At 27.8% G+C, this 22256-nt stretch overlaps 2 protein-coding genes across 2 annotated transcripts; both read left to right on the top strand.

The window, feature by feature from the left end:
* The first annotated feature begins 6931 nt into the window (after positions 1–6931).
* On the top strand, positions 6932–7816 carry LOC114385907. Its single transcript, XM_028345942.1, has one exon. It carries the CDS (start codon positions 6971–6973, stop codon positions 7814–7816), a length of 846 nt encoding a protein of 281 aa, XP_028201743.1. The 5' UTR covers positions 6932–6970.
* An 11842-nt stretch (positions 7817–19658) lies between these two features.
* Positions 19659–21781, top strand: LOC114387734. The gene is made up of 5 exons (XM_028347940.1): positions 19659–19760; positions 19857–19932; positions 20494–20990; positions 21099–21288; positions 21487–21781. The coding sequence occupies exons 1-5, from the start codon at positions 19755–19757 to the stop codon at positions 21504–21506; spliced, it is 789 nt and encodes a 262-aa protein (XP_028203741.1). The 5' UTR covers positions 19659–19754; the 3' UTR covers positions 21507–21781.
* Positions 21782–22256: the final 475 nt, after the last annotated feature.

The following is a 22256-nucleotide window of genomic DNA, read 5'->3' on the forward strand; positions in this document are numbered from 1 at the left end:
GTTGATGGTAATTAAATGTTAATTGAGTAGGAATAGTGAGTGATTGCATGTGAAAGACATCTAATGAAATTAAATCCCAACAATTTCTTCTATTGATATAAACTTTATTTTTTGTGCGTCCATATCAAGTGTTAGACGAAATTCTACAACCATATTTCTTCTCTTTAATTTATTTAATTTCTTGCAATTATCTTTATTTGCAATACCTTAAACTGTCTATAATTTTACTATTATTATCCAAGGATCGCACAAGTTCATGTAGAGGTGATACTTACATATAACTGTGCTACATTAGCAATGTGGTACTCTTGTTAATATCCCAACAAGTGGACATGTCAAAAGCAAAAACATGTCAACCTCTTCATGCATTAAATGAAGGCTCGAAACAGGAAGAAAATAAAGGATTCTTTCACAACAAAACCATGGTGTGATATGAACAGTAGATAATCTTGTTTTTTAAACATGTATCTTAGATTTAATCCTTAACTTATGGGTATGAAAAAATATCTTTTGAGAAAAATCAATTCCTTAAATGAATCTCAATGCTTTAAGTTTATGTTTGGAAGAAGAGAGAACAATTCCTTAAATGAATCTCAATGCTTTGGGTTTATGTTTGGAAGAAGAGAGAACAATTCGTTTGAGAGGCAAAAGAAAAGCGAGAGGAAGCAAGTTTGTAAAAAAATTTAGAGGAATTATTAGGGAACTAAAATTGATATACTTTTTTATTTTTTAAAATATAATTTCCTAAATCTACGGCTGTTAACTGTACACTTAGAAACATTGACTCAAATTATGGCATTTGACTAAACTCCCGCTACTCTTATTTAAACCGCCGCAAAAATCAAGCGATGACAGTTTAAGTGGAACCGTCATAAACCTAGTACCGTGAATTGACAATTTTCTTGTGGTGATACCTTGATTTGCACAAATAAAAGAAAAGACACATATAATCGGGGATGGACCCAAATGTAGAAACTCGGGGTACAAATATAATTAACCTTCAATGAATTTATAATAAAAGAAAAATCTATATTAACTGTATTTTTTTATTAAAATGAAGACTTAAAAAAAAGAAAAAAAAATATTTGTCTAGAAGGAGAAAAAATGTCATTATTTTCACGATGAATATATACTATATAAAAGGGAACAAAATATTTTGTAAAAAATAAAAAATAGATAAATAATAAGACTTAAATACTATTATTTCTATAATCAAACTTTTCACAAACATGACTTTGGGCTGGTTCCATCCTAACTATATTATTAGTTAGTGTAAATTATCCAAATTCGATCAGACTTTCAAATTCCAAGAGGTGGCCTACCTCATTTGCTCGAGCTCAATCCAAAAAAATCAATGAGAAGATGAAAATTTTCTCTGTATCAACCAAAAGTATTAGTCTTCATAAGCCTTTAGACTAGTGAATCCAACGAGGCAGGGAACAAAAACCATTTTGAAAAGCCGCAAGTTCAGGGGCTGCCATCAAGCCATATTGCTTTCACATCTCTCTTAGAGGCTAGAGCATGTTTAGTTGTTCACTATCCAAAGTGAAAATGAAATAAAAATAAAGAAAAATAAAAATAGAAGGAAAGATGTGGACGAAGCTCTTACAAAAATTCCTTTCATGTAACTATCATTTTTATTCTATACGGCACAAGGTACCTATCCTTTCTTTCCGCTCTTCTTTTCCTTTTCACCCAATTTTGTATACCCAAAAAACCCAATATATGTAATAGCTAGCAAATAACATTTGGCATGTTACTGGTATTTCAAATAATCTTAATTGTGTTAATTTTAAATGTATGTGTTTTAAACTTCCCTAATTAAGATTACTTAGGCTTATGTAATGAATAAATAAAGTACTTTTTCTCCATGCTATCACACCCAATTATTTAACTAAAGTCTAATAATGCCTTTCATGATTTGAAAATCTCTAATACATATTTTTTGTTCCTACCAATAAAAAAAAATACTACCGCACATGGAAATGTGAAGTACAGAGTTAAATACAGTTTATTAATAACATCACTTTAACTTAAAAAGAATCTATAACTAAGTATAAAGAAAAGAACTGTCTTTAATTTTATACACTCCATTATCTCATACAATACTGACTTCAACATTGAAACCTTTGCATATATCCTATCAAAACTTGGTGATAACAATTAAATACGAGTTATTTTTTATAATAAAAATATATTTAAAAATAATTATTTAGTAGTTATTTTTTACTTAAATGTTAGCAATTGATATTTTTCTTATTTATGATTTACAAATATGAAAAGGAGAGATTAAAAACAAAAAAGATCCCAAAAATATAAAAAATATGAATAAGGAAGATTTTTTACATCAGGTCCAAGTCCACTCCAACAATTATAAGAAGGGAGTCAAGTCAAAGAGAAAAGACATCACCCCAAAGACTCAGAGTTCTCTAATGAATACATCCTAAGCCTGAGTGTCTACAGTAGGAGAAATCTTTCTTTTTCTGTCCTTTTTCCATCCCTTCTCTTCCATTAGTTTCTAAACTTTTTTTCAAGTGTAAGACCCCTTATGGCTATGAGAGGCTAAATCCTTAATTAGGGTCTGACAAGCCTAAAAAGTCAAAAGATGTATTGTACACTTCATAATTATCAATGCAAACAGGTGTTTTCTTTCCTATTATTTTTTCTTATTTTAATTTCATGTATCATTCATCCTTACATCATCTTTAGGGGTTCGATGTTCGACAGAGGGTAATCCTTAATAGAAATACAAGGAATGTCTTACATGCATCAATTTTAGGGATTAGTCGTTCGATAGAGGATAATTTCTAATAAAACTAAAAAGAAATGGTATCTTAATAAAATCATTGCTAGACATAGAGTGATTGCATTATGCCCATCATTAAAGCAAACATCTAGAATTAACATTTTATCTATTGAGTCTTTGCAAAGACATTTGGGAGATGTGATAGGAAAAATAAGGCAAGTTAGGTCCCAACATTATCACATCCTCAATTTGTCTTTCTTTATCTTCATCTTAATCTTTTATTTTTCTTATTTTTTACTTTTCTTATCTTATCTTTTTTTATCTTCTATTCTTATCTTTATCATCTTTTTATTTAAATATTTTATCTTTTCTATCTTCTATTTTTATCTTTAAATCTTTTATCTTTTCTTTTAAATTTTTGTCTTATCTCCTATCTTTCTTTATCTATTATTTTATTTCCTTATCTCTTAGTTGTAAATTGGGTTTGAATCCATGTCAGTACAAATAAAGTCTCAGTAAATTCAACACTCGGACTTCCGAATACTTTAATATTTGTCACAAATTTGATGTACTTGTCAACAAGTAACACTTGGCTTATAAAAAAACAACTTTGATTCCAAAATTTGTCTTAAATATTCTTTGCCTAGAGCTGATGTTGAACAAAATTTTATTGATATTTTTTTTTACTTTTATTAAATGTTGTAATTTATTATGAATAGCTCAGTTGTAGAGTATATGAATTATTGTAAACTCACTTTAACTTTCATTAATGCCATTAAAAAAGTACATTGGTCAGTCTCAGAATAACTTTCTTTCGTGTAAATTAAATAATTCTGCCTTAAAATATACATAAAATATTTGAAAGAATAAAATTTATGCAAATATTATCAATGAACGCAAGCATGTACGGTATCCATTAATGTAAAAAAAAAAGGAAAATAAATATAAGATCATGATATAAAAATAGATATAAAATGTTGAGGGCAGTGGAATTTGGTACTGTCTAGGAGAAACTGCCCAATGAAATGCATGGTGGAGATATGGTGATGGGAATGACATGCAGCAGAGTTATAGTGGTTCGGTTAGTAAGGGACAGCCAACGGGAACTTTGGCCTCATCAAATCTATTCTGCTTCCAAATTTCCAATATTATTACACATGTTTTCTTACTGTGCTAGAAAAAAAAAATTTAAAATATATCTTTCCCGTGATTTAATTTAGCATGTCAAACTGCCAGAATTAACTGTGGATGTATAACTTTAACTTGTAACAATATGTTTCACCTCCTTTTTATTTTTTCATCACGTTTCTCTTTTAAGATACTTGGTTAGTCAATCAATAGAACTTGTTATATTTATCGGATTTTTTCTATTGATAGACTATGTAAATTTTATTATAAATTTTTGTCATTTCCTAACATTACAAGGAGGTGTATTATTTTTCCCTAATCTGATTTAAAACAAAAAATTACTTGATTAGTTAAAAATAGGAGTGTAAGTAGCCCGAATTAGATTGAATTTTCTCTATTTTTTTAATCTAATCAATTTAATTAACTGGATTAGATTGAGTTTATTTTTATTTATTTTGTCAATCCAAACTACCTTGGGTTGAATTGTGTTAATGATCTGGGTCATTAAAAAACTATCTCGTGTTTATGTCTTGAAAAAAAATATCAAACTAGCTAAAAACTAATAAGTATATTTTAGCAACAATATTTTTAAAAATTAATATTCATAAAACATAGTATTATTCATATGATAAACAATAAAAAAATCATAAATATATATTCACAATATTATTTATAAAATAATGTATTCCCTTAAAATAAATAAAAAAAGATAAATTTTAAAATAATATATTACCTTAAGATAAACAACACATGATAATGAATGAGTTACACTTAATTTAAGATTTTTATATTAGTAATTAATTTAATCATATACAAGTAAGATTAGGTTTTGATTAAATTTAAAACTCGAAACTCATCATTCAATTTAATTTTAATTGAATTTATTAAATTAAAATCAATCTTAAAGACATGATAAATTTGATTAAATTAGATTGAATTGAACGGTTGTTGCAATCCAGTTACACCGGTAGTCAAAGGTAAGCAAAGCATAATTATGTATATCCTGCATTATTAAATGGGAATGGCACAACACCCTCAATGTTCATGCTGATGCCACACAGCATGCAGTGCATCGTTTTACATAGTTTGCTTTTTAATTCATGATGAGTTTACATCCTTCTATTTACCAATATATACTCTTCCTTTTGGCTATCATCCATAAGTTAAATCACGTAAGTTAAGCATTCTCGATTTAAAATCTTATATATATATATATATATATATATATGATTTTATCATATGAGATGATGTCACATGAGTATTTTATATTTATTCTTTCAACATAATTCAATTAATTAATGTAAATTTTATATTTATTTTATTAAATTAATTTAATCATTCCATTAAATCTTAAATTTATATATATATATATATATATATATATATATATATATATATATATATATATATATATAAAGGATAACAGTGTAATTTTATATAATTTTTCATCCTAAAAAGAAAATATTTTTTAGCTCATAATTTCAAGGCTAAAATAGTAATTTTAAATGTTCTATTCTTTTTAAAGATAAAAGTATAATTTTAGAAGTATTTTTATATTATAATTATCATTTTATATTTAAAATGTTATATTTTTATTTAAAACGTCATATGTAAATTGAAGTAAATAAACATTTTTTTATAAAATGATATACTAATAATTTTATATATCAGAATTTAATAAAGGAAAGTAATAAATATATTTTCAATTATCATTTATGCATAATTGATTAATAATATAAAAGGAAAATAATAAATGAATAATTTAAATCAATAAATAATTTTGTTCATGAATATAAATAAATGTTATGTTACAATTAGGAGCATTTTGTGGATCAATTACACATATAATTGGAAGAAGAAAATTGGATATGATTAACTCAAATTCGTGTAAGATAATTTGAAATGACATTAAAAAATTTAAAATAAAATAAAATTAAAAGGAAAGTAAAAAATATATATTCAATTAACTAATTAACTAATAATATAAAAGGAAAATAATAAAGGATCTTAATCAGATTATATTTTTAGTTGTGTTTCTTAATCAAAATAAACAAATTAATATTTACGTATTAAATCACTAATTTTAAAAGCAAATTGAAAGAAAATTAATAAATATATTCTTTATTAGCATTTGTACGTATAAAATTAATGAATATATTATTTGAATTGATGAATAATTTATTATAAATTACCCACCATTCATTTCAAGCTAGTTTCTCCCATTTATCATTTTCTCACTCAGTAAATTTCAATTGCTTCTGCCTCATTTTTCTTTGAATTTTCTTCATTTGAATCTACATGGTTTAATTTTTTTAATCTCACTAAAGCATACTAATTTTGTTTTCTTCTATTTGCATATACATATTTGAGTTGGGAAAGTGGATTCTTTAGGTGGGAAATATTCGTAATATTTTTTCCTCCTTTCTCATGATGAATTTTTTTTACATGAATTTGCATCTATTTATCTCACAAAAGCATACTTTTTTTTTGTGTAGATACATATTTAAATTGTGAAAGAAGATTCTTAGGTTGTGAAACAAATTGAGTAACCACCTTTATTTTTAAAATTAAGTAACTACCCTTATCTCATGTATTTTTTTTTCTTCTTCAGAGAATCAGTGTTACATATCCCTCTACAGAGGAAGCAAGTTGGTTCCATGTTTTCCTTTGAACATTAAGAATTGTGTTAAAAGATATGATAATATATTCTAATTTTATATACTTGTTATATTTATTAGATTTATCTTTAATTATATCTTTAGCTATTAGGTTTATCTTCAGTTTTATAGTTGTTATATCTATTAGATTTATCTTTAGCCATATCTTTAGCTTATATATCTTTAGCTTGTAATCTTGTATATAAGCGAATGGTGCTTAATGAATTATTGAAGGAAACAATTTCTTTCATGGTATCAGATTGCTTAGGGAAGGATTTTTTAACCTTCCTCAGCCTTCTGCACACAGGCCCTAGCGTCGTTCAACCCCTTTCTTCTTCTTCTCCCATTCTTCTCCATCACCATGACTGACTTAAAATCTACCTTTCACCCTGCTCTTGCTGTATCCAACATCAAGAATCATGTCCCAATCATTCTTGAGATGGAAAATGTCCAATACGCGACATGGGCTGAACTTTTCAAAATTCACGCACGATCCCATAGGGTAATTGATCATATAATTCCTCCGCAGGATGGCAAGCAGAAGACACCACCAACGGAGGAGGAGACAGAACTCTGGTTGACACTAGACGCCACCATTCTACAATGGATTTATGCCACCATTTCTCATGATCTTTTACATACTATTCTTGAACCCGATACCACGGCAATGGAGGTTTGGAATAGGTTGCATGATATATTCCAAGATAACAAACACTCTCGTGCCGTTACAATACTTGAGTATGATTTCACCCACACAACCACAAAGGCCTTTTCAAGTGTCTCTGCTTACTGTCAACATCTCAAGTCATTGTCGGATCAACTCAAGAATGTCGGCTTTCCAGTCGATAACAGTAGGTTGGTTCTGCAATTGGTGTCCGGTCTCACTGAACCCTACAAGGGAGTGGCCACACTCATCCGTCAAAGTGATCCCTTGCCTCAGTTTTATCAAGCACGGTCGATGCTTGTTCTTGAAGAATCTGGCCTCAAGAAGGCGGCTCAGACCTCGTCCTCCGCCATGGTGGCTCGTGACTCGGATGAATCTCAAGAGATGTCTGATCATTCATTAGCACGCCGCACAAATAATGGTGGAAAACTGTATTCAAATCGTGGCAATTCTAGAAAGAGTCACAACAACACTGGTGGTCGTGATAACTCAGGCGCTGGCAAGGGAGGCTCTGGTGGCGGGGGTAAAGGTGACGGTGGCAGCAATCGCGGGGGTGGACAGCAGCAGCCCCAGAACAACCCCTGGCCTGCAGGTCAGCAATGGCCTTGGCCATGGATGTAGTGGGTCGTTCCACCTTGTCCATACCTAGCTGCTCCATGGGCCAGGCTCAATTATCAGCAACCTCCGTGCCAACAACCCGGTATTCTTGGGTCCAGACCTCAGCAGGCATACACAGCCACAACCCTCGGTATTACTTCTCCAGATCCGAATTGGTATATGGACACCAGTGCCACCTCTCATATGAAATCTACCTCAGGTAATCTCACGTCTTATTTTGATATGAGCAATCATCGTGGTATCACTGTTGGTAATGGTCAATCAATTCCTATTCGTGGTTATGGTCAAATTATCTTGCCTTCCCCACATCCTCCTTTAGCCTTGAAAAATGTCCTTCGTGCTCTTAAACTAATCAAAAACTTAGTGTCGGTTAGAAAATTTACCACTGATAACTCTGTGACTGTTGAATTTGATCCCTTTGGGTTATCTGTGAAGGATTTTTAGACTGGGATGCCTCTAATGAGGTGTGAGAGTCGGGGCACGCTTTATCTATCACCGAGTCCACCACTCCAGCCACTTCTTCCTCTACTTTTGCTGCCTTGGCTCCTTCTCTTTGGCATGAGCGGTTGGGATACCCGGGAGTATCTATCTTGCATTCTCTTAAGAAGAATGAATTTATTGAATGTAATCAAATTAGAGATTCTTGTATTTGTCATTCATGTTCTCTTGGAAAACATATTAAGTTACCTTTTGTTTTGTCACATTCTCATACTCTTATGCCATTTGATATTGTTCACACTAATCTTTGGACATCACCTGTTTTGAGTTCCTCAGGGCACCGATATTATATCTTGTTGTTAGATGATTATTCTAAATTTTTGTGGACTTTTCCTTTGTCAAACAAATCAGATGCTTATTCCACATTCATAAATTTTAGAACTTTCATCCGAACTCAATTCGAACGGGAAGTAAAGAATATACAATGTGATAATGGTAAAGAGTTTGATAATAAGCCTTTTTGGGATTTTTGTAAAGTGAATGGTATTTCTTTCCGATTGTCTTATCCTCATACCTCTCCTCAAAATGGGAAAGCCAAAAGGACAATTCGTACAATTAACAATATTGTTCGTACTTCACTTGCCCATGCGTCATTACCTCCTTCCTTTTGGCATCATGCCTTGCAAATGGCAACTTACCTTCTCAATATTCTTCCTCATAAGTTATTAAATTATAAATCTCCTCTTAGGGTTCTTTATCATAAGGATCCGACCTATTTTCATCTTCGAGTTTTTGGGTGTTTATGTTATCCTCTATTTCCTTCCACTACCATAAATAAACTTCAACCCTGCTCTACTCCATGTGTTTTTTTGGGATATCCTTTGAATCACTGTGGTTATAAAATGCTATGACTTATCTTCTAAGAAAATAATTATAAGTTGTCATGTCATTTTCGATGAGACACAATTTCCATTTGCTAAAATACATACTCCTCATATTCATACTTATGATTTCTTAGATGATGGCCCAAACCCATACGTGGTCCACCATTTAGTGTCTCAATCCACTACTCCTAATGCTCAAACTCCTAGTCTAGTTCCATTCAGGCCTAACTCCCCTAATATTGCAACCGGCCCAACCATTGAGCCAATGAAGAATATTGTTAATTGTACGAATTGTCCAGGGACTGCTTCCCCTCCTCCTAGTCCAACCCCTTCTTCACGTCCTAGCCCACCTCCTCGGGTTGTTACACGCAGCCAACATGGGATAGTTAAGCCAAAGAAGATCTTTAATCTTCATACCACTGTTGTTAAATCCCCTCTGCCACGTAACCCCGTGTCAGCCCTTCAGGACCCGAATTGGAAAAAGGCTATGAATGATGAATTTGATGCTCTTATTAAAAATAAGACGTGGGAGTTGGTGCCCCGTCCGCCTGATGTTAATGTAATTCAGTCATTGTGGATTTTTGTTCATAAAGAAAAATCTGATGGTTCTTTTGAGAGGCATAAAACCCGTCTTGTAGGTGATGGCAAAACTCAACAGGTTGGCGTAGATTGTGGTGATACATTTAGTCCGGTGGTCAAACCAGCAACTATTCACACAGTTCTGAGTTTGGCTTTGTCTAAGGCATGGCCCATTCATCAACTTGACATCAAAAATGCCTTCTTACATGGTGAACTTAATGAGACTATCTACATGCATCAGCCTATGGGTTTTAGGGACCCACAAAAACCTAATCATGTTTGTCTGTTAAAGAAGTCTCTATACGGGCTTAAATAGGCACCACAGACTTGGTATAAGAGATTTGCTAATTTTGTTCATACACTCGGGTTCTCTCATAGCACTTCGGATCATTCTCTTTTCATCTATCGACAAGGTACTTCTATGGCTTATTTTTTGTTATATGTGGATGACATCATTTTGACTGCTTCCTCTGATGAGCTTCGTAAGTCCATTATTACCCTTCTTAGCTCGGAATTTGCTATGAAGGACTTGGGACAATTGAGCTATTTTTTGGGCATTACTGTAACTCATCATGCAGGTGGTTTGTTTTTATCTCAAAAGAAATACGCCATGGAGATTATTGATCGTGCTGGCATGTCTTCTTGTAAGTCATCACCTACCCCTGTTGATACTAAACCAAAGCTTAATGCTACATCAAGCACTCCATTTGAGGATCCGACTCTCTACAGGAGCCTTGCTGGGGCTTTACAATACCTTACTTTTACCAGACCTGACATTACATATGCAGTGCAACAAGTGTGCTTATTCATGCATGACCCAAAGGATGAGCACATGCACGCTCTCAAGCGCATATTGCGCTACATTCAGGGTACTATAGACCATGGTCTTCATCTTTATCCATCATCTACATCCACTCTTGTTTCTTATACGGATGTTGATTGGGGTGGATGCCCAAATACGAGATGGTCTACTTCTGGGTATTGTGTATTTCTTGGTGATAATTTGATCTCTTGGTCAGCTAAACGACAGGCTAGTTTGTCCAGATCTAGTGCACAGGCGGAATACCGAGGGGTTGCCAATGTAGTTTCAGAGTCATGTTGGTTGCGAAATTTGCTTTTGGAGCTTCACTGTCTGACCCAGAAGGCTACATTAGTTTATTGTGATAATGTGAGTGTGATATATCTTGCAGGCAATCCGGTTTAACATCAACGCACTAAACACATTGAGATGGATATACATTATGTTCGTGAAAAGGTTGCTCGTGGTCAAGTTCGAGTTTTACATGTCCCGTCTCATTATCAGATTGCAGACATATTTACCAAAGGACTTCCTTTGGTGTTATTTGAGGATTTTCGAGACAGTCTCAATGTCCGTCAACCTCCCGCTTCAACTGCAGCGGTTTGTTAGAAGATATGATAATATATTCTGATTTTATATAGTTGTTATATATATTAAATTTATCTTTAATTATATCTTTAGCTATTAGGCTTATCTTCAGTTTTATAGTTGTTATATCTATTAGATTTATCTTTAGCCATATCTTTAGCTTATATATCTTTAGCTTGTAATCTTGTATATAAGCGAATGGTGCTTAATGAATTATTGAAGGAAACAATTTCTTTCAAATTGTTACTAACTTCAAAAAAGAAAAAGAAAGTGAAGAGAAAATTTTGATGTTTTGATCTAAATAGAGAAGGAAAAAAGGTAGGTGAAGAGTTAATGTGCTTCTTTTTCTTCTTCATCTTTTTTTAATTTTTTTTAATGTCTTTCTTCTTATGTGTTCTTTTATTGGGAAAGAAGAGAAAATTTGTTTTTTTCTCTTGCATGCTTAAGTCTTTTAATTTTTTTTATGTATTTGTTTTGATGATAAGTGATAACATGAGAACAATATTTACGGTTACATGTACGTTCATGTTGTAATAACATTATACTCAAAATTTTCTTATGTTTTGCGTTTTTTTATTTATCTATTTTGTTATCTTTTTCTTCATCATTTTTTTTATCTCATCAACTCTTTGTTTCCTTTTCTTCATATTAACCAAATTTATTTTTAATGTATTTTGTTATTAAATCATAGCAATTGAATTTGATTTTCAATCTGAAATTCCTTAATCATTTTTGCGTGTCAAAATCCTTTAATCCACACTCATTGTTTTTTCCTGCTAATTTCAATTTAAAATCATTTTTTGACACAAAAAATACTTGTTTTTTCTTTCTTTATTTTGCTTATATTTTCAATGGAAAAAGTTCTAGCAATTTTTGAATTAATGGTAAATTAAAATTTAAAATATCTTTCGTATAATTATTTTTATTTTATTTTTTTAATTAGTCGTTGGTTGGTTGAATAATTAATTTTTTTAATAACAATTGAATTTAAAATTCCTTGAAGTAAAGTAAGAATGATTTTTTTTATATTTTTAATGATAATTGAATTTTCTTAAAGTTGTTAAGTATACAGAGAAATCAAATAGAGTGACGATATAGTGAGCTTGAGATAAATAATGAAATCTATACATTATTAAACATGATTTATATATTCTAATTAAATTGCTTTCAGAGACTAGGTAAGTATATAAGGTGAAAAGGGAGAGCAAAATAAAAAAAAAATTGTTAGATTCAGAATGTACCTTTTTTATAACATGAGTTCCTCTATAAAATGTCATTTAAAATTAATTTTAAATTATTTTACAAAAATTGAAAATTTAAATGTTAATTGACAGTTTACATTAAATTAATGTTAAAACATTAATTGATAGTCTATATTTGAATGATCTGTTAACACGATTATATGTTTTTTTTTTATAAATTTCAATAAATTTAGTTTTTTTAGTAATACATGTCCTTACTTCTCCAAATCTTCACCAAATTAATTTGAAATTAACCTTTTTCATTAATATCAATAAACAAAATCGTCATTTGTTTTCCTAAATTTTAAGGAGGCTAAGAATCATCTTAAAATATAATTATTGCTTGGTCTTGAACTTAAGGGTGATTTTTATGATTACAAAGTGATTATAACTGTAGATAAATAATATATTTTCTTTGGCTTTTGTCAATTTATGTATGTTTACACTTGCATAATATTTTTAACATATTTTTTTATGTGTTTATATAATATAATAATAATCAAAGTTTTTTATACTATTGCATTACGAAATTGGGTAATGTACAAAATTTAACATATTGAATTAACATATTATCTTATTAGATATATATGAACTAACCTTAATGATCTACTTTTTAATTTACAGATCCAATTAAAGAAAATAGTTTATAAATTCATTTATAAATTTTCAAATGGTTCAAAAACTTACAAAAAGGAATTAAATTCATTTATATTTTTTCTATATAAATTAAAAAATTCTAACTAGATCAATATATTTAAAGGAATTAAATTTAAATTACAAGTGAATTACATATTAATGATGAAAATTATGAAAAATAAATTAAGTAAATTATGAGATATATTAATGATATAGTAAAGTGTAAAATAATGAAACAAAAAGAAAAAACCTATCAAGTTTATATATAATATATTTTTTAAAATTTGAAAAGTCAATTATTATGATTAACCAAATAAAACGTAATTCAGCTTCTTAAGATATGAAATTATATAAATATTTTGTTAACGGGTGTGCCATATTTATAGAAGTGAATAATGTAAAGTAATTTCATAAGGAAAGAAAAACAGCCATTAACTTCATATATATTGGTGCTTTGTTTTTATAATTACATTTAATTATTTACTTTGATTTAAAATTAAAAATGATTATAAAAAAATTCAAATAACTATATAAACTGATTTTATAACAGATAAGTTGATTATAAAACTTTATAATTTTGACTAAAAATATTTAGATATAGTTAAAATGGTCTGTAACTTTATTTATATACATATATAATTTTATTTTATATCATAAAATGTTAATTTTTAAAAAAAATTAAATTAAGAATTTATTAGAGACTATTATCCACTCTCTCTGATATTATAATTCCTTTAAAATTTCAGGGTAAACCATTTTTAATAACACTTTCTTTTTGCGATGACAACAAATAAGAGTATTCTCTTAAACATGTTTTTTTAAAGGATATTCTCTTTAACATGTTTTTGACTATGACAAACTAAAATAAAAATAGATTTATGTCTTCATGTCATATTATTTTTATAAAAATATATTCATTTCTTTTTATTCTTTTTAAGTTTTATTTTTTTTTAAATAATAAAAATATTACTCTCCTATGAATAGTTTGTTTCGTGCATATCACAGAAACATGCATTATATATATTTATATTTAAATTTAACGTATACACTTTTATATGAATGCTATTTATATTTTTTTATATCAAAATATTATTCATCTTTTTTTTAATTTAAAGTTATAAAAATTATTTTTTTAAACTATTATATAATCTATTTTATGATAAGATGATCCATATTTGTATTCATCTATTACATGAGTAATTATATTATAACAAATTCATTGAGATTATTAAATTTTTTATAATCATTTATTTTTTTATGTCAAGAGATTCTAAAATATTCATATTTAAATTTAATATATATCACTTTTATATGCATGATATTTACATTTCTTTTTATGTCAAAACATACTTCATTTTTTAATTTAAAAGAAAAAAATTATACATTTTAAACAATTATATATTTATGTCGCACTAGTCCATATTTATATCCATATGTTACACAAGTAATCATTCTAGGACAAATCCTTAGGAATGATTGAATTTATTTTATAATCATCATTTTGTTTTGTGTTTAGAGTGGAACTCTTATATATTTATATTTAAATTTAATGTATATAAATCTTATACTTTATATTAATAATGTTTACATTTCTTTTATATAAAAATATCATTCATTTTTTTTAATTTGAAAATATCAACTATATTTTTTAAATTATTATATATTCTATCTATGTTGTGCCAATACATATTTATATTCATTTGTTGCATGGGTATTCATATTAGAGCATATCCATTTTTTATAATCATTGGTTTTTTTTTATGTTAAGTAGGTATTGATATTTAATTTTAATGTACACTTTCATATTAATGATGTTTAATTTTTAAAATTTTGAAAGTATAAGAAATTATATATTATATTTATGTTATATTAATTCATATTTATATTCTTGCATTGCACGGGTAATCATATTAAAATAAATTTATTAGGATGATTAAATTTTTTATGATCATCATTTTCTATGTAGATTCTTAGATATTTATATTTAGATTTATTGTATACCATTTTTATATTAATGATGCTTAAACTTATTTATATGAAATTATCCTTCATTTTAAAATTTTAAAGTGTAAAATTATATTTTTTGAACTATTATATATTCTATTTATGTTTAATTAATCTATATTTATATTTATTTGATTCATGAGTATTCTGTACTAGAGAAAATTCATTCGAATAATATTTTTTTAACCATTAATTTTTTATGTCAAGAGACTCTTAAACATTTATATTTATTTTTAATGTATACAACTTTTATATAATGATGTTTAATTTTTTTATATCAAAATATTATTTTTTTTAATTTGACAATATAAAAATTATACTTTTTAAATTATTTTATATTCTATTTATATTGCGTTAATCCATATTTATATTCATGCATTTGACGGTAAAAAAATTGATGATAAATATATTAATTGATTGATTCAACCATATATATATATATATATATATATATATATATATATAATAAATGTTTGATTTTATTTGGTGATACCGCGTGTCAACCCATATTCATTTCTTCTAAAAATATTAAATGATATTATTCTATTTAATAATTAATTCAAATCAATATTATTCTATTAGTAAATAGATTTTATTTTATTATCCATTCTATTATAGCTATATTATTATTCTATTAAATGCAAACAATTCTATCTTTAGAATTTTTATTTTTAAAAAATTATTTCATTCATCTTTTAGTATTTTTTAATAAAAATTCTAAAATTCTTTAATAATGTAATATGAAGATGATCAGCCAGTTTATTTCATTTTTTTCTTAGTATTTTTTAGTTAACAATATATTTTTCTAGGCAATATGTATTAAGCTATAAATGCAAACTCATGTTTCGTATCATATAATTAAAAATTATAAGAATAAAATATAGAAAGAAAATATTTAATTTATGAATCAAATTTAAAAATTAATTGATAAAAATATTTTCAAATGTTATTTGAAGTTTTAATAATAACATTCACCCATTTGGAATAAGTTTTTAGTTCAAATCAAAATTTTTTCTTTATTTCAAGCTTGATGCATGTATATGAAAATACATCATACAAAATTTTGGTGTAATTTTTGTAACAATTAACATTTTATTGTATATTAATATAGTTATTGTGTGTATTTATATATACACTAATATATTTTATTAATTAAAATATACTTCTTATGTACTCATATATAAGTGATAAAATTATCTTGTATGTTGAACTTAAATATAAATAAATTTAATTAATTTTGTCTTATTTAATGTTATCATTCATAAAATATCATTCTAGTTTTATTTTCAATCACTCTTTTTTATTTATGATATCAAATTTCAATGAAAGATATTTTAAAAATAACCTTATTTTTAACTTGAGATTAGTAAAATTAAATAATATCAACTAATTAACTTTATTAACCAATACGAAATTAGTTATTTTTACTTATATATAAATACATAAAAAATAATAGATAAATATATATAAAAAAATTAATATACAAAAAATCATAAATTATAAAATTAATAAACACAAGATACGATATAATAAACTAGTTTTAAAGGAATAATGGAGCGTGGGAGCGCACACACAATTGTGGGCGTTTGGTGACTCCTTGGTTGCACGGTTTATACTGATTAATTATGACGTGGATATATAATTTATTTGAGAATAATTAAAAAAGAAAATAATAACATTTTGAATGGAATAATTGCGAAAATAAAATAAATATAATTTTATAAAGATTATGTTGAAGTAAACAATATATAAAATGTTGAAGAACAATACTAAATTACCTTTACAGTATATATATATGAAAGAAATATTTTAGAATAATAAAAATATTTATCTATCCAATAGTTATTTTTAGGCTTATTGTAAATTTTACTATTCAATTTTTATTATTTTTTAAATTTTATCATTCAAGTTTTATTTTATTATAAATTTTACCATTTAAATTTTTAATTTTTATGCATTTTACCACTACTAATGTGTCACAAAAATAGTTAAATATAAAATAAAATGACTTCATTTTGTTACCAACGTGATAAAAAAATGTATAAAAAAATTGATGGTAAAAAAATTGGTAAGAATGATAAAATTTGTGAAAAAAAATTAAGTAATAAAATCTGTGAAATTATAATTATGGAAGTTAAGTAGTAAAATTTGTCAAAATAAAATTTGAACAATAAAATTCCTAAAATAATAAAAATTTGGTGGTCAAAGAAATTAATCCTTTTTATGTGCCTATTCAATAGACATCACTATGTTTTTATACAAAAAATTAATTTACACATACGATATTAAATATTTATCCTAGTGAGATAGAAATTAATGCAGTTACAAGCATGTAATGTTTTCATTCCTATAACGTAAATATTTATCCTATCATTTGAATTAATGTAAGGTTTTAATACTCAGGGAAAATAGATACTTGAGATTTAGATATAATACAATTTAGATATAAAAAAAAGTAGCCTTATCCTAAGTTAACTAATTTAATTAAAAGTGTTTGATAGAAAAATTTATTTTAATACTCATTCCATTTTTTTATAATATTTTTTTTAATTAATTCATACCTTTGATTAATTTAGTTAATAACATTAAATTAAATTCATCAATGATATGTAATGTTGTTCTAAAAGTACTCTTAATTTTTTTAACCTAATCACAACTCTTTTATTGCTCCATTGTTTATCTCCTAATTGTTAATTTCATTTTCTCCAATCCTAATTAAAGAGAGAAAGAGATAATCTCATTAATTTTTAGAATTTGTTTTTTTACTAAAAAATTGTTAATAATTAATTAAGGGTACTGATGAAAACATTAATAATAATGAAACAAACAATTAAAAAAATTATAAAAAGGGATAAATAATGTTTTAAAAATATCTTATAGAGAAAGTAATTAATAGCTTATTTTTATAAGCTACTTGAACTAACTTATGAAAATAAGTTAGTTATAAACTACAATTTTTTTGTTGTCTCACTTTTATCCTCACTAATTTATTTGAAATTCTTTTTTACTTTATTTTTTCAATTTAAAATCTCTTTTTGTCTATTTTATTACTCTCACATGCACATAACATTAATCAACTCGTAAATTGTCACTATTATTTCGTTGGTTGCTATTGTACTATCTCTTAACACACTTTTTAAATTTATTTTAATTTAATTTTATATTTTTCTCTTGAAGAAAATATTTTAGTTTGGTCACTATTGTCTATGACAAAATATTATTTGTAAAACTTAATATATTTTTATTCCTTATTAACATACTAATATTTATTTTATTCCTTTATAAAAAAAAATTTGATCTTCTGTCAGAGACTATGGGTGTCCCAAAACCCACTAGTCAACACTAGGTCGGAGACTAATCTCACTTGGTAGTGTGTGATTGCCACAATTTCTTTTATTAAATAGATTGTTTTCTCACACGTAAACACAATAGGATTTTACACCATTAAGTCAACTCTATGGATTTTATTCCTTTATAATTTGAGTTTTTATTTATGTTTCATAATTTTTGTTGAAAAATGTGTTTTAAATCTATTTTCATAGATTCATTACATATTAAAATGTCACGGTGAGCTAAAAAGACATTCAAATGAACTTATGAAGATAGTACATAAAAAAATAAACTAACAATCAACATGATAATAATTTTTAATTACATATCACATTTTAATTTGAACAAAAAGAGACATGAAAAAAAATTATAATTCCAATTTAACTATAAAGATAACATAAAAAACATTATTACTTGACCATAACTTTTATTTAAATTTTGTTGAGTCACTTTTAGGTGTGGGCCTTATGTCTAGATAGGGTTCAGGGCCCGCCTAGTTGTATTGATCTAAACATGTTACTAAGTTATTTTAAGAATGTTAGGTAATTGTTCACATTCTTAGATTAATATCTTGGTGTACATTAGGTATCATGGCAATTCTAGAATTTGTGTTTAAAATTTGATATTAAAATTTCAAAATTGAAAATCACAAAATATTAAAACCTATTTCATTTTTTAAAAATTTCAGAACTTATAACCGGCTACCAAAGCATCACATTTTAATTAAATTATTGAAGTTTACTTTTATGCATATGATAAGTAATCAATATGATGTGATATAGTTAGTTAATAACTTTTTTCCTTAAATATGTGGTCAAGAGTCTATTTCCTTGTTCATGCTTATAAACTTGCTCTAATTCTAGGAATATCCGACTTCAACAAAAACAAAAAAATTCACCTATAAGTTTTTGACATATTATGAATGTGGAATAGTACAAACTCCTTAGTAAACTCGATCTCTAGAAAAAAAAGAGAGGGAAAGAGATGGAAAAAAAAACCACCTATGAACTTCTACTGCATGCATTTGGCTCTAAACTGAACTCTTCAATACTTGGGTGCCACATAATGTCATTCTTGAAGGTTTTACATCCTTCATTAGTGATTGAATTTCACTAATCGTTTTAACATATATGGCCACATTTGTTTATCTTTTCCTCCATAAAAAATCAGCTAGCAAAGGAGACAAGAAATAAAAAATTATGGTTGGGAAGAGGGATGATAAAAAGACAACGTAGAGAAATCAAGAAATTGCGAAAGTCACTGTTTGGGAACTTGAACCACTAATTAGCAAGTCTATTTAAACTTTAAAGCGTTTTGCAGCTCAGCACTTGCTGGACTTGGCTCAATTGTGGGATCCGAGCACTGTGCATTCTTGACAGTGAAATCTTGCAAAAATTTCTATATATTTTACTTAGAGGATCTCCAAAGCTGATTCACCAAAAATGAAGGTAAGAAAAACTTGCTTTCTCTTATGTTCACATTATATTGTTCATTGCCAATTATCATGCATCTCTAAGCAAGGTAGGTGATGTGTCCCTTTGCAGATTTTTGAATGGATGCAAAACAGGATCAATGGGAGCAACGGGAAAAAGAAACAAAGTAACTCAATTTCAACTACCCGTAAGCTTTCTATTTTTTATTTCTTTTTCTTTGCTTTCATCACTCTCCAATCAAAGCATAATTTTTGCCACAGTTTTTACATGGTTTAGTATACTCCTCAGGTCTGATTATGACGTTCGCTAGCTATGAATTTTGTTTTCTAGATGCACATAATAATAAAACACTATTTTTGTACAGAGTTAAGAACACAATAATGCTCACGGCTAAGAACAACAAAACAATGTTCGCAGAATTAAGGTTTGGTTGGTGTCTACTGTGTGTTGGGTAACCTTGTTCACTTCTACAGGAAAAGAAACATGCCACTTGAGCTTAATTAGGTAGAGTCAGTGGAGATTTGGGTAGAGGTTGGTTATAGGATTCAATTATTACACTTTTCAATAAAAGAAGGGTAGTACAAGAGAAAGTAACAGTTAAAAAAAATCAGTTGATATAGTTATAACTTATAAACCAACTAGCTTCAATTCTAAAGTACTTGAAACATATATCCATTTGAACTTTGTGTTTGCTATTTTATATCACCTAGTATTCTATCATCTTTGATGATTGATTTTGTTCCATCAGATTACATGAGGCATGAACCTTGCAAACAAGAGTTCAGTGACTGGCCTCAAGCACTCCTTGCAATTGGAACGTTTGGGGGCAGCAACTTGAAAGAAGATTCGGGTGGAAGGAGTAACCACGCCGCAGAGGATTCATCTTCCTTTCAGGATTGCACACAAGAGGTCACTCTTGAAGATGTTGGCAATCTTCAGAGTGAGTTCAGCATATTTTTTAAGGGGCAAAATTTGGCAGCTGAACAAGAAGAACACACCAATGATCTTATCAAAGAAAATGACTCTCTTTGTGATGGCTCCAATGTTAGCCGTGGTAATTTCTACCCAAGCAATAGTATAATATTCAGCAGGGGAAAAGATTGTAGTTTGGATCATAGCAGTAAGAAAGGTGTTGGGAAGAAATCACTTTCTTTTCTTCTTAAGAAGATGCTTGCTTGCAAAAGTGGATTTCAACCTACCCCTTTGTTCAAAGATCCACTTTCCACTGAGTCAAGAATGGAGAAGGTAGATTAGAAACCAAAACCTTTCAAGCTTGTTTTCACTTCTCAGTTCTCATCCTTTAACTTAACTCCTCCTTTTAAATTACTCTTGTTACTTTGCTTGTGATCACAGATTTTGAGGGCAATACTTCAGAAAAAGATATATCCCCAAGGTTCATGTTCAACAACACCGTTTGTAAAGAAGTACCTTGAAGCCACACCAATTTCTCAGTTTGATGATGAGGAGGATGATGATGAAGAAGAGGAACTTGCTGCTGCTGCTGCAGAAAATGGAAGTAAATGGGTCAAGACTGATTCTGAATGTAAGTTCTACACATTGATTAATTTATTTATATTATATGGTCTATTAATCACATACATTAGTTTGACATAGTGCTTAAGTTCATGTAATCATGTCTGAGTTATTCAATTATTGAGAATGTTTTCCTACTTTTCAATCTAGGAACAAAGTCAATTTCAGCTATTTTTTACAATATATACGTATTTTTTTTTCTTAACAGATATTGTTCTTGAGATATAATCGGCTTCTTCTCCTGTACAACTCTGATTATACATGCTCAACTTTGCACATGGAAGATAGTATAGCATAAACATCATGCAAGATGAAGTAGTGTACCTACTCTTTTGGATGTATGAATCACGCCAAGGAAAAGGTGACAAACTGGAAGAAGAATCCGGAAAAAGTTTTATACTTTAAAACTTTGTAGCACATGAATGTCAGAGAACATAATTCCAGTTTCTTAAGGGAGAGATCTTAACTTCTATATTTGTACTAAAGTGTGATTAATTCAACAATAACAAGCTTTTTTTTTTCTTTTTCTTTCAAGCTTTGAAGGTTGACTGCATTATGGTGTTAAAACCTTGTGGACGATAAATTATTGCATGATACAACACCAACTTGAATTTATAATATCGACTAATCTTTACTTGACATATATTCAATTTACTGGAAAAAAAATAATAAAAACTTAATACCTGAGAAAATTTGGTTGGAACCAAATTAATTTTAGATGATTTAATAAAAATAATTTTTCCAGTTTACATTATTTTACAATCTGGCAGGTTGAGAAATAAGGCTAGCATTAATGTTTCATAACGCTGGCTGAACAGGTCGGAATCTGAGTTACATTTTATTGCATTTTTGGCACAAATCAGTCCAGATAACTCGATTTTTGATATAAAACTAATTGAATTAAAGTAACTTAACTAGTTTCCTAACAAAAGACACAAAACACCAAACAAATATTTATGTATGACAATTTATATTTAC

The sequence above is a fragment of the Glycine soja genome, chromosome 15 (genome assembly GCF_004193775.1).
Source record: "Glycine soja cultivar W05 chromosome 15, ASM419377v2, whole genome shotgun sequence".
Taxonomy (NCBI): domain Eukaryota; kingdom Viridiplantae; phylum Streptophyta; class Magnoliopsida; order Fabales; family Fabaceae; genus Glycine; species Glycine soja.